Here is a 14155-nt window from a genome sequence, read left to right on the forward strand (position 1 = left end):
AGGCACACAACAATAACTATTTGATGAGAGAGGATATCCAATAACAATGCAACACATTACAAAATACAGACACACCATTTCAGTTCAGTAGGACTACTTTTTCATGCTGAGAAATAAAAAGGTCAATACAACAAGGTGTAACTAACTTCAACCAAGGGTTCTATTATTAGTTATTTTTATCCCAGAACCAATGTTAGTGTTTCATGCAGACCTAGGTTAGTAAGTATAATTCTGGAAGAAATTTAGTGACAATTTCTGAAATGTTTAGTATGAACCAGGGCAGTGTTAAGTTTGCTTATTAACTGAGTTACAAGCTTAGTGCTTGCTAATTTTTAAAAAAGGAAATGGGGGAAGAACAAAGGGTGTTTTGTGTGACACTTTGTCTTACCTTCAGATAAACAGAACTGATATTTAATGATCTAAAGAGGGAAAATAAAATAAATGAAACAATCATAAGGAGTGCAAAGTATTACAGATAGGAAGGCCATGAGTCATTTATTTTCTTACTGATTTCTTAAAAATTAGTTAATTGTAAAAATGCAGTACCCTCTTATAATCTTCAAATATTACAAATAATTTACTCTGTTAAGTACTTCTAAATCTAGATCAGTTATTTTAACTTTATTTGTAAAATCAGAGATGATAAGGCAATATTCTTGGCCATAAAATTTGATCCTCCAAATCTAAGAGTGCCTGCTCAACTGTGTTTCTTTTGCAGATACTTCAGCAATGATTCTGTGAAACATAATTGTTACTGCCCTTTAGCTAAGATAAAATGTAGTGTATGTGTTTTTAATGAAGACCGTTGATGTTTAAAGGAACTGTATTTAGGTAAAAGAAAGTATAAATCAAATTTATAGGCCAAATATGAAAATAATGATGAAAAATATCTATACTTCAATGACTGGAATTGTAGTCAAGTAAGTTTTTCATTAAGAGTTTTGTTTTTTTTCTCAGAACAAAAGGGTATTGCATTTCAAGTTCGAATAATGACCAGTAACTAATACTTGCTTTTAACCTTACCGGCATCAGATGGTAAATGATGGTAGGGAGCTGGAGAAAAAACCTGTGCTGCAAAATCTTCAAATGTCGTTGGTTCTAAATGGTGCTGGACAATCGTTTGCAGATACCGTGCTCTCTCCTCATAGCTGATTTCCTTCAGTTAAGGTTGAACTTAAGTGCAGCTTACATCAGAAAAGAACAGATCTGCTCAAAAAGGCCTATCACTTCTAAGCCATTACTTCTTGATAAATATATTCGCCAACTATTCTTGCATATCACAAAGAGTAAAAAAATGTAGCTGTTAACATAAGTTTACTCTTCCGGACACCACTATACCTGGTAGCTTAACAGGGATACATTTATTAGAATATAACTAACAGTAAACTGTTGGAAGAAAGAAAGGTTAACAGTTTACTTGGAAGAGGATTCAACTGCTACCAGGGCCGCCTAGGCTCATCTTGTCTCGTTAAGCAGCTTTGATCTGCAGATGTACTCTGAAAAGCCACATGATAAATATTATAATGCTGCTTAAAATACTATGTCTGAAATTCTATTTTTCATTTGCAATGATTTATTGTGAAAAATTCCTGCATATCTTCTTCTTTTTCTAAATCCCTGCATTTTCCCAAGAATTGTTCTCATTTTGAATGGAAGACTACTGTTGCTGTAATCCTTGAATAACTCCATGCAGTTAAGATAAATACACAGTTGAATCTGTATGTCAGAAAAAAATACGTAGTCAATTATAACACTGAAACAGGCAGGAATATTTGCAAAGAGTCCACAGGACTCCTAAATACTGTCTAACAAAAGCGTCTACAGGGCACTGACACTGACAGAAAAAATACTGTACTTCCCTTTCACCGCATTTTCTTCTCTGATATTATTGACAAGCAACCAGTACCTTGAAGTGTTGTTGCTTTTGAACAACCCACTCCAGGCTTCCTGTTTCAGCAGGCCTGATTGTGCTGTTAGCACAGAGAAGGCGAGAAAGAGAGAGAATATTTCTGTTGTTCACGAAAGCAACTATGGAAATGGCTGTCAAAATGCAGAGCAGCAGGCAGCAACATACAATTATCAGGAAAAACTCACACGCTGACTTCATGTCGTACAGTTCCTGAACTGAGAAATCCGTTAACCTTTCTTCTACAACTTTTCAAAGTTTTCCTGCTGTACTCGGTGTGCTATGTTTGCAGGCTTTACATAAAACATATAAATAAGTATGAAAGATAATAAAAATCTGCCTATTTTTTCTTCCCTATTCATTGAATTTTCCCTAAAACCCATTTTAATATTTTACCCTCAAAATTCATTATTCTTTCTTTTTAAAATTGCAATTCAATTTTTGTCCTTCAGTTCTTTAAACTGTAGACCAGGTCTATAATCAAGACCAAGAAAAAATTTTGAGAGGAAGATAATTTAAAATGTTAATTCAGTGGGAGATCCCATAGCCAGTTATATTTACGAGGCATTATTAAACAAAGTTAAGTCTATATTCATTATGCACTTGACTTACGACTGTGATGTCTTTTGCCATCTAAATGACTTGAGTAATCTCTTATATTACATTTTATGTATCAAATATTCAAATAATCTTAATTCCAATTCCTTGTAATCTGTTATTTTCACTTCTGAGACTGAACTTCAAAATAATTTCACTCCTGCAATGGGTAGCAACAGGAAAAGATGCTATATTAAAATGATCAGCAGTAAGGATTTTATAGAAGGATCATGCAGACATTTTTGAGTGTTAACCCAGAAAAGTAACATAGCACACTTTTAAAAGAGAGTATATGGTTATAAATGAAAGGGGATGAAACTGATGGTTCAATCTAAATAATACCACATATCTCACAACTTGTTGGAAAGTACTTTTTTCATTGGGGGAGATTCACAGCTGCCGAATTTTCTGCAGTTAATAGAGTCCTTTGATTCACAGCAGTGCCCCTTGTACAAAAAATACTGGCCTTTGTGTATTACCAGAAACTAATTTTCTATTTGGCTGAAAAGGGAAAAATGGGGTTATTGCTTCTCCCTCCTACAGAGCTTTTCATTATGCCTGATGCACTCAACTTCTAAGCTCTTCTGAGAAAAAAAATAACTGAAGAGGCAAGAGGTAGAAAAATGAGCTTGTTAGCACATTAGAAGTGAAGTATCTTGGTGGGCCCTAGAAATTCCCAGTGGTGTGTTAACTTATCACGCTATGCATGCTGGCACTGATAGTCTCCCAATTGATCACTCTCTTTTCGCACCAAAGGTGCTGCCAGGAAGCAAAGGCTGAAGGCCCACAGGAGAACAGTCTGCTATCAAAACAAGCTGTTTTTAAAAGTCTGCTTGAATGGGTAAAATGCTTCATGAAAAGTAGGGTGGAGACACCTACCTGCTTTTAAAATGCTCTACTTTCAGAGGGCCTATAAATGAAATATTTTACTTTATCTTATTATATTTAGAGTTTACACAAAAATTAGGCAGAGAGAAAGCAAATTTAGTATTTCTAAAGCAAGCAGAATACTTCCAAAGTAGTAAAATTTATTTGGACAAGAAATGAATATCTAGAGAAGATACATTTTGGGGTGTAATTCTATTTCACTATATAAAAGGAGATTCATAAAACTCTCAAGAAACTTCAATAATAAAACTATACAAACTAAAATTATCTAGACATAATGTATTCATTTTATAGAAAAACCACATGATGTATTTAATAAAATTGCAAAAAAAAATCATTAGAGGTAATAATCCTTACTAAATAATTTTTAAAGTTCAAGTATAGGTGGCAGAGTGAAGGAAAACAATCACTGATGGTTGAATTTAAATGAAAAACTGTAATGGTGATGTCTGCAGTTTACTTTTGGGGGATTATTTTCAGAAAATACTGTTAGCTTAGTAACAGTAGACTACAGTAAACCACATTCTAAAAGCTAAATTCTTTCTAATTTTCCAAGTTTGCTATAGTCAAATAAAAAAAGCACAAACAATAATATCAAAGCAACCCAATCTATGTACTTACATCTTTTCTCCTTTTACTTTGGAAAACATATATTAAGGTGATATACTGAACTCGAAGTACTTAAACCATAATCCTGAGTCCATGAAAAAGGAGCCTTTTGTGACTAAGATGATTATAAAGTTCTAAACAGTGACGTTAGCATCTGCAATGGTAACCATAATCCAAAAGAGTTAATTCCTATATGTCCTTAAAATAGGTTACCCACTTATTCCTTAAAAGGCAGCTCTCTAGGGAAGAGTTATTAGTACCTACAAATTGAGTGGCCTACACAAACCTGATGGATAATAACAATTCAAGCTATATTCCTACTGCAATTGTATGTTGCCATTGGCATTGAAATTACAAATGAAATGGGTGAGATGCTAAAAAGGTGATGGCATACTTACAAATTCAGAGTAAAACTTAAAAGTACAAGTCTAAGTTGAATTAAGACAGTTTTTGTTGCAAATCTAAAACAACCGAAGCCAAAACTAGCTAGTAAAAAGCCATTTGATGAAGGAGACTTTTGTCTGGTAGGAATCTTTAATACAGAACTAGCCAATCAAAAGAAATAACACACAGGTGCTGCAATCACAGCAATATAATTATCCACTAATCCTCCTTTCCTTCTACTTTCGGCAAAAGCAGAAATGGGGGGAAGGAGTATTACCCATTCTAAAAATAAGAAAAAGGAACTAAATATTTTTTATAGTATAAATAAATAGTTTAAACCCAATCTGTACTTCATTAACACAATGTTAACATCAGTATTCATTTTAAGTAACTACTTTTGATTTTAAACTTACATATGAAATAATAAATAATGGCCCTCTGTCACTGGATCAAGATCAGCTGTCATGAAACTAGGGTTCAATTTCAGCCCACTCCTGGAAAGAGATGCATGAATTCTCTGTGCCACATTTTAATCTGAATGTTAAAAACAGTTATTTTGACCTTTGACTCAAGTCCTTGTATCAGGTTGGTGCAAAAGTAACTACGGTTTTTGTATTGTTGAAATTTGCCATTTGATACTGGAACACATTCTAAATTAATGTGGTTATGTTATACATCATTTTAATTTGCAATTCTCGCCTTTTTTTTTGCTAATGGCTTATTACTTGCTGTTTACATTTATTTTAGACTATGGAAATAATGTTAGATCAAAAGTAATTTCGAGCAATTTTCTTATTTGAGTTCAAAATCAGTCGTAAAGCAGCAGAGACAACTCGCAACATCAACAGCTCATTTGACCCAGGAACTGCTAACGAATGTACAGTGTGCAGTGGTGGTTCAAGAAGTTTTGCAAAGGAGACGCGAGGCCTGAAGGTGAGGAGTGTAGTAGCTGGCCATCTGAAGCTGACAATGATCATTTGAGAGAGACCATTGAGGGTGGTCCTATTACAACTACATGAGAAGCTGCGGAAGAACTCAACATCAACCATTCTATGGTCTTTTGGCATTTGAAGCAAATTGGAAAGATGAAAAAGTTAGATAAGTGGGTGCCTCAGGAGTTGACCAGAAATAAAAACATTGTTTCGAAGTGCTGTCTTCTCTTATTCTATGCAACAACATATGAAGCATTTCTTGATCAGACTGTGACATGCAACAAAAAGTGGATTTTATACAACTGGCAATGCCCAACTTAGTGTGGTGAGACCAAGAAGCAGCTCCAAAACACTTCCCAAAGCAAAACTTGCACCAAAAAAAGGTCATGGTCACTGGTGGTCTGCTGCCCATCTGATCCACTACAGCTTTCTGAATCCCAGTGAAGCCATTATAACTGAGAAGTATGCTCAGCAAATCAATGAGATGCACTAAAAACTGCAACAACTGCAGCCAGCACTGATCAACAGAAAGGGCCCAATTCTCCATGACAACGCCCAAGCGTGTGTCACACCACCGACGCTTCAAAAGTTGAATGAATTGGGCCATTAAGTTTTGCCTCATCCGCCATATTCACCTGACCTCTTACCAACGACCACTTCAAGAATCTCTACAGTTTCTTGCAGGGAAAATGCTTCCACAACCAGCAGAATGCAGAGAAATTCTTTCCAAGAGTTCATCGAATCCCCAAAAAACAGATTTTTATGCTATAGGAATAAACCAACTTATTTCTTATTAGTAAAAAATGTGGATTGTAATGGTTTTTATTTTGACTAATAAAGATCCGTTTGAGCCTAGCTATAATGATTTAAAATTCACAGTCAGAAACCACAATTATGTTTGCACCAACCTAATAACTAGCAAGTGTTGTCTCCATGTGGACACTTTTCAGTATCAGTTTAAGAAATATACATGCATTCATTTGCAAGAACGCTTTGATAAAACTTGTCTATGGTAAGTACAAGAGGAACTTCTGAGTTATTCTGAGAAAATTGATTTCTCATGAGAAAACAGAATATGAAGAAAAGAGATGGTAAACAGTTAATTAGTGCCACTTATTTCAACTTTACTAATGTATAGGAAAAACAGACAAAAGGTAATATTTTTTAAAAGGTAGATTTGGTTTTAAAGAAGCAACCACCTTTCATTCTCCACAATAATTTTCTTAATAATACAGTGTAATCAGGGGATTTATACGTCCAATGTAATTTGTGACTAGTTTCAAAGAAATTGAAATTTGTGTATGTATATGTATGTGTTTGTATATATGTGTACACATGTAGTACGTAAGAACGAATATAAAGTATAACTTTTCATAAAAAGGTGTTAATGAAAATTATAAGCAGACATCAAAGGCCTATCATTGCCTAACTAATAGCCTCTTAAATTCAAGTTTAATGCTTTCTTTCCAAAACAAACAAAAACCCTACTGACTCCTTTTTGAGCAAAGGCGAAGTATGAAGTGTCTATATCTGTGCTCGACAGCACAGCCTCAGAGATTCAAGGCCCATTCTGAAATTCCTAATTCAGTTAGCACCTGCCCACATTCACATGAATGTGCTTTCTTTGCTGCTTTACCAGTTAGGAATTTCGTCTGCCTTCTCTCTATAGAAAATTCCAAGAATGGTAATTGCAGGAAGAGAAAGGCTTTTGCATAGTGACTTAAAGTTTTTTTTGCGACTACCACCTACATTATTTACAAAGTTTGCGAGATGGTTGGTAGCTTGATATTGACTCTGGTGGGAGTCTTCACATCATGGAACTCAGTAAATGCCACGAATCGAGGCCTCTTCCTGCTCTCCAGAGCCAGCTGTTAGGCACCAAGTGTGCCTCTTTCTTCATGCCTGTTCTTCTAATAAGCTAGTGGGAGACTAATGTCTGAGGGTGGAGGCCACGCCTTTTTATCTTAATGTCTCCAGCACCTAGCACAAGACCCAGCAGTACGCCTTGACTGTCTATAAACTATAGAAGGAATGAATAAAGTTAGTTTGATAATTGATTAGGAGCCTGCGGACTTCCCTGGTGGCTCAGACGGTAAAGTGTTTGCCTACAATGCGGGAGACACGGGTTCAATCCCTGGGTTGGGAAGATACCCTGGAGAAGGAAATGGCAACCCACTCCAGTGTTTCTGGCTGAAAAACCACATGGACGGAGGAGCCTGGTAGGCTACAGTCCATGGGGTCGTGAAAAGTAAGACATGACTGAGCGACTTCACTTATGCAGAGAGCCTGCTTCCTCTAATCCCAATTAGGCTCTCCAGAGACAAACCCCCTTGGGGCAAATATAGTTGGGACCTTCCTAGGATTGAATTTAGAGACAGTTTGAATCTCACTTACAAGGAAGACTTTGGTTCTACCCCTATCCTTGAGCCAGCCGACCTTTTTTGAAAGAAGTGAGTAAAGCACCATGTATACCTATGTAAGGTGTAACATTAAAAGAAAGCTGATATTAACATAAAATAATTGCCTATAGAAGAAATGCCATAATGTTCAACATAATCACAACTCATTACAATTTGGCACTGAAATAAACATTTTGTCCCATTGGTTGGGATTTTTTTTTTAAGAAATTAAAAAATTTTTCATCAATTCTACTTCTTATCATTCAAGTGGCCATCTGCAATGAAGGGAGAAAAGGGAAGAAACTGGGAATATCTCTATAGATAAAATCAGATGAAAGGTATTTTCAAAATCATTTTAGGCAGTTATCCAAAACTGCTCTGTACACCGTTAAGAAGAGAGGTAAAAAATATCCTTGAAAAAAATACTTGGGAATTTAAATATTTAAGGTTTTAAAAAGGCAATCTTGAGAGGACTGATCCTAAGGCATCATTTATGGAGAATATTTTAGGACAAGTCAGAACTTGAGGAAGGATACAATAAAGATCTACCAACATTAATTTCAGGAAACTCAGCAAAATGCTTATTCAACAATAAGCTTTGCCTTGAAGGAGAATATAAAGATTTGCTCAGAAAAACAAAGCTGTTGACTGATTGGTAGAGTTGGGACTAGAACCCTGATCATTTAAGAGTCCAGTGCTCTTTCTATAATCTCAATGGTATGAATTTTAGATGGAAAAAAAAAAAAAAGTATAAAAGGCATTTTAATCAGCTCAGGGATGACACAATGACTATTAGCTTAACTTCTAAGATTGGCAGTTTTCAAAAAATGTTTGTTTATATAGTTGAATCTCATATGTAGTATAGTAAAAATCTATAGCATGATCTAAAAAATGAGAAAATAAACCACATTTGGCTTTTCAGTTCTAAAAGGCCACGAGATATTTTCAAACATTCTGAAGCAGTATCATTATAGGATCTTGAAAACATAATGGAAAATTAAAATTTTATTGAGATATAGTACATAGGTAGATACATTTTGTAGTACAACTCAAGGATCTCATGACTATTATCATCAGGAGTAAAGTGGCATACTTTCCTGAAATATACAGGGCAATCAAGTATCCCATAGACTAAAAGGCACTGCTCCTTTATAAAAGTAAGCTATATTGCTTACTTTATAAAGATCTAGTAAATTAACACTCCATTTCTTTCCTACGGCAACTAATTTCTTTAAGAAACATGGAGTCTAGTTCATATGCAGTAAAAATAAAATTCTCCTCCATAAACAGTATGAATCTTAGAATTGTTTATTTAACAGAAATTCTGAAAATCCACAACAGGTTATGACAAATAATTGTGTATGATTTTTATGATGTCTAATATTGATGAAATTCTTTAGTAGTTGATACTATCTACACCATGAAGGAAAAGCTGTGATTTGTCAGAGTAGACAAAGCTGGGCTTTAATCCATCCTTTTAACCATACTGCCAAGTCTATATTGTTTTCACTGCGTCTCAATTAGGAGACAGGCAAGACACCTGGTACTTCTTTCTCTACGTCCCATGGGCTGCCAGATGACTCAAAATCCATAACAGGTGCTAAGGCACTGTGAGGAGAGGCCTGCTATTGAAAGCTGGAGTTGTATAAAATTTGGACCATATATAATTGCTCATAAATCAGTCAATTATTAAATGAAAACATTAAGTAAAAAGTTGATAAACCCAATTCTATATAACAAAATATATGTAAACACACTTGAAAAGATTAACCTTAAGCAAATAGGATTAAAAATTTAAACCTACCTAAAGGTTCTGAAAATCCTTCCTGATTTAGTAATCCAATAATCATTGGCAGCTTCTAAAAAGCACTAACATCATCAAATATGTATATGTTTCACTTTCATGAAAGTTGTATAAACCAAATCATCTAAAAGAAAAACTAAGTTACTTGGATTTCAAATTTAATGAAATTAAAATTTTGTACTCTCATTCTCAGTAAGATCTGCTTGAAAATATTATCATTAAGTAATAATAAGACTTTCACAGTCACCAGAGAACTGCTTCAGAACTACTAAGTATTAAGAGTTTTTAAAATATTGGGGAAAATTAGAAACAATCACTTGTTTTTCCTTTTAGGAACAAAAGTATCAGTACATTAAGTTAAGGAAATCAATGTGTTCGGAATACATACTAAACTTGGGTTATGTCAGAAGACTGCAAAAAAGGAAAAAAATAACTAAGTGAAATTTTACAGTGTACAATTACTTAAGTGTTATCTCTACCTAAATGTGCACTAACTTAATTAAGATTCTGTTTAAATGCTATAATTATTGGGAGTACAAAACGTGATTTATTATCATGGTAAATAGTTACAGGGTACAGCAAACCATCATTTAAGAAAGTGTCATAGAATCTATGATAAACAATATATTGGCTTAAACTAATGCACTATATGCCCCCAGGGAATAATAGGCTCAGAGACAGGACTTTAACATTAAAATCTACCCATTAATCTTGACTTAACTATAATCTATTCTGTAGTAAAAGGAAAAATGGGTATTCAATGAATTACTGTTTTTGAAATATTGCACTGGGTGCTCATTTACTAAAATAATTTAAGCGGATATGAGACATGAATACTAGTTAAATTTTACAGAATGTTACTAATTTTATAAAACATGCATTTGATTTTCCCTCAGTTTAGCAAGAACATCAAAAATTTAAAAATCTATAGACTGAAAAACTTTTCTTAAAATAACTCTCCCTGATCCTTTGAAAGGACACGTTGCATAAATTACAAAACTGCAGTATAATTTAGTCAACTTAATTTCTGTTGGAAAAAAAAGAATCATCTATGGAAATATATTGTGGGGTCAGGATCTTGGGGGCTGAAATAAGCTTTTAATATTTTTTTAAGTTGTAGATCATTGTTTTTATGCATGAGAACCTCCAACTGCTTGATTAGACTGACCAGAAGAAAATGGAAAGACCTAGAGTGGTGTTTATACAAATACTACAGCATACACTGCCTCACTTTTAAAAAAGATATCCAAAACAGAATTCAAGGAGAGAAAGACAATCATGAGTGACTGAAACAGGCATCACCTACTCATTTAAATGATAAATCTAGTCTCTAACCTTAAGATTTGCTTAGTGGATTATTTTAGCATTTGCGACTGTTACACATAAAATTGATTCATATTTCTGTATCAGTATAGCTTATATATATTCAGATGATATTCGGGAATTGTTAAAGCACACAGTAAAGGAAATTAAACCAAACTTGTTTCTAATCTTATGTGATGTATAAACTTTGGTGGTTTTAACCCACTTTCCCTTATTTTAAGTTTCTATCAAGATTACAAAACATTATTTTCATTTCATTTAAACATAAAAACATCATAAAGGAAAACTGACTTTTGCTCTGCTATAATCTCAAGGGCTGTTGAGAATTACTACAGGTGGTTGCTTAAATGTATTTATTTGCTTTCTTTTTGATAGCAGGTATGTGCTAAAGAAAAATCAACACCTTTATCAAGAGAGAATAAGTAAATGCAGAAACATCAGTTCCACAACAGCTATTTTTGCTGCTTCTCTTTTTCTCAACAGCAATTAGTAAAGCAACCCCTTCCCCTCCTCCCTAGTGCCGTCAAGCTGTTCAGAGCAGTTTGCAACTCGACAATGGTACCATTGTGAATGCTCTCTGGGCTTCCTTCCCACAGAGAGTTAAATGGGCAGTTCCTGCTGCCCATGATTGGTGTCCAGTGAAATAATACTCAAGAGCCAGGTTTTATCAGCTTCACGCCAAAGAAGTGAAGCCAGGGAACCCAAGCCTTCATATCATACTGGACCATATGCCAACCCTGATGGCCCCAAAGGTTTATCACTAAGAATCAGGATCCATCATGTCCCTTGTGAAATTTCACTTCACATACCTTATGTGAAATGCAAAGCTTCACTAAAAACCGAACCTTCTTTACAATTGGCATGAACAGATGGACGGTAACAGTGGTTTGGCAAGCAAAAGTTAAGATTTAAATAGGCTGTATTCTAGTGTTTGAGAGGAAAGGCGGTTAGAAGAAAATGAGGAGATCTGTGATCCATAGTTTAATTTTAATTCCATTATTGAGTTATTAAAAATTCAACAGCAAAATTCCTTATATTTAGTAAAAAAGGAAATTAACGGATTAAAAGCACTGCAATTCCTTCATTAAACAAGGTTAGAGTAATTTCAGCTTTACATCCTTCATTCTTTGCTCTCTGAAATCCCCAAATAGCATCTGAATCTACGACTATTTTTTATAGTTAAAAAAAGACTAGAATAAAACTTACACATTATGTAATAGGTATACTTAATAACAACAGAGGCACACTAGTGCATCTTTGTCACTAATATCAACAACATAAGGGTTTAATAGAGAAAAAGTTCCTTTCTAGCATAGGTCAGAAGTTAGTAAAGATACAGAAGTAGAGAAACTTCAAGTTTTGTTGTTTTTAGGGAAAAGTTGGACAATCACCTGATAGTTTTCTATTTTCTTTCTGGTATACTATGATATCTAGATTGGACCATATGTGGACCATACTGTCATGCTGGATGTGACAAAACAGGTAAGATGTTGGTAGTGCTTTCTTTTCCTATCAGAAAAGGATAAAAATACTTCATCTGTCAACAACATGTTAAAGTATAATAGTATGTAAAAGCACATTTTCTGAGCTCTTGCTACATGGCAGACACGCTGCTTAGTGCTTCATATGGATAATCTCATTTAATCCTTACAACATTCCTGAGTTTGGTACTCTTTTTACAGATTAAATAAAAATCAGACGTAAAGACAGGGACACACTTAACAGACACTTCTGGACTCTGAAGCCCATGCTGATTTCCCAACAGTCAGCTGCCACACTGTAAAGAATAATTAATTTATAATTAAGGACTTAACTAAGGATAGTCTGCATTTATCAATATTATCTTCTGAGGAAATGATCTACAAGACAGTAGATATATAAATTTATGTAATTTCTCAATAAACTCACTTTCTTCTAACATGAAATGGCAGCAATATTGATGGGCCTCCCTAAGAGGTTTTATAATGTTCTATCGTAATGAATGGCAAACTGCATTAGCAGAGCCAATCAATTACATTTCATTTCGTTTTGGCTCTTATACTTTTGCAACAGGTTCTTTACATTTGAGTAGCAGAACTGCAGGGATAACAAACTGTGACTAATTGAAGAATGATCATTGACTTCTGGTAATTTGTCTAATAAAGTTAAACAGAAACCCAATTCTGGCATTTACGAAAAAAGTCAAATCTAAACAGATTAGAAGAAATCAAATAATATTGGTTTGGTAGGGAAGAATATTAAATCTAGGAGGAAAGTGTTTTTTTAAAGACAACCATTTAGTTTCATAATATCCCTTACAATGTATATTTCAGAATATTACATATGTATTATACACATATATACATAAAATCTCAAAATATAAATGACAAGGATTATAACAGACATGTTCCATTCCACCTACTCAAATCTCACCTTTGAGGCCCAGGTTTTCTACACATTCTTCCCTAGTTTTCCGACTCCAAAGTAATGACTTTTTCCCTCAGGACTCCCATAGCATTTTATCTACAACCTGACTGTGACACGTTTTACCTTGTGTAATTTCTAGTGTACATATATATTATCTCTCCTATTAAATTATAAACTTATAGAAGATATTACCATCTGATTTGTCTTTGCATTTCTCTCAAAATCTTTACCATTACAATATAAGTGATCAATAAATATTTTTGATAGAAGAAAAATAGTACAGTTCTTCTTACCTGGTGGTGGTTAAACTAATTATTCATCATATTTAACACTTATAAACTTTTTTCAAATTATATCTTGGAGTAAGAAAGGTTAAGAAGAAAACTTAAGAAAACTAAGACATGGGAGATGGTTAATTTTATGTCAACTTGGCTAGGCCATGGTACCCAGTTTTTGGTTAAGTACCAGCTTAGATGTTGCTCTGAAGGTAATTTTTTGGTGTGATTACCATCTCTACCCTAACTCCCACAGATTTCAGACTTGCCAGTACCCATAACCATGTGAGTCAATTCCTTAAAATCAACCTCTCTCTACATATATACTTAAGAACATGCATCCTACTGATTGTTTCTCTGAGAACCCAAATACAATATGATTATATACTGTAACTTCTGAAAATTTTCTATGTATAATAAATCTCACATTAAAAAAGAAAAATAGGATGTATATAATATCAACATATTTAACACTTATACAGTCATAATGTCTCTGGGGTCAAAACAAATAATTAAAAATTTTTATTTAAGAAAAAGCCACGATACGACTTTTGATCATGAAATTGATGTTTTAGAATTATTTTCTCACTACAAAAAAGTCAAAAACAATGGAAAAAAAAAAAAACCCCAAA

At 34.0% G+C, this 14155-nt stretch overlaps 1 protein-coding gene across 4 annotated transcripts in view; it reads right to left on the minus strand.

The window, feature by feature from the left end:
* RALGAPA1 (Ral GTPase activating protein catalytic subunit alpha 1) overlaps window positions 1-14155 on the minus strand; it is a 204245-nt gene that overhangs the window by 9084 nt on the left and 181006 nt on the right. For 3 of the 4 annotated variants that reach the window (XM_061159178.1, XM_061159181.1, XM_061159180.1), the window contains one exon: window positions 1024-1148. In XM_061159178.1, coding sequence (XP_061015161.1) covers window positions 1024-1148 — 125 coding nt within the window. Of the gene's footprint in view, window positions 1-388; window positions 420-1023; window positions 1149-14155 lie in introns of all 4 variants that reach the window. The other variant, XM_061159179.1, reaches the window with a different exon arrangement.

Source organism: Dama dama, chromosome 13 (assembly GCF_033118175.1).
Source record: "Dama dama isolate Ldn47 chromosome 13, ASM3311817v1, whole genome shotgun sequence".
NCBI lineage: Eukaryota > Metazoa > Chordata > Mammalia > Artiodactyla > Cervidae > Dama > Dama dama.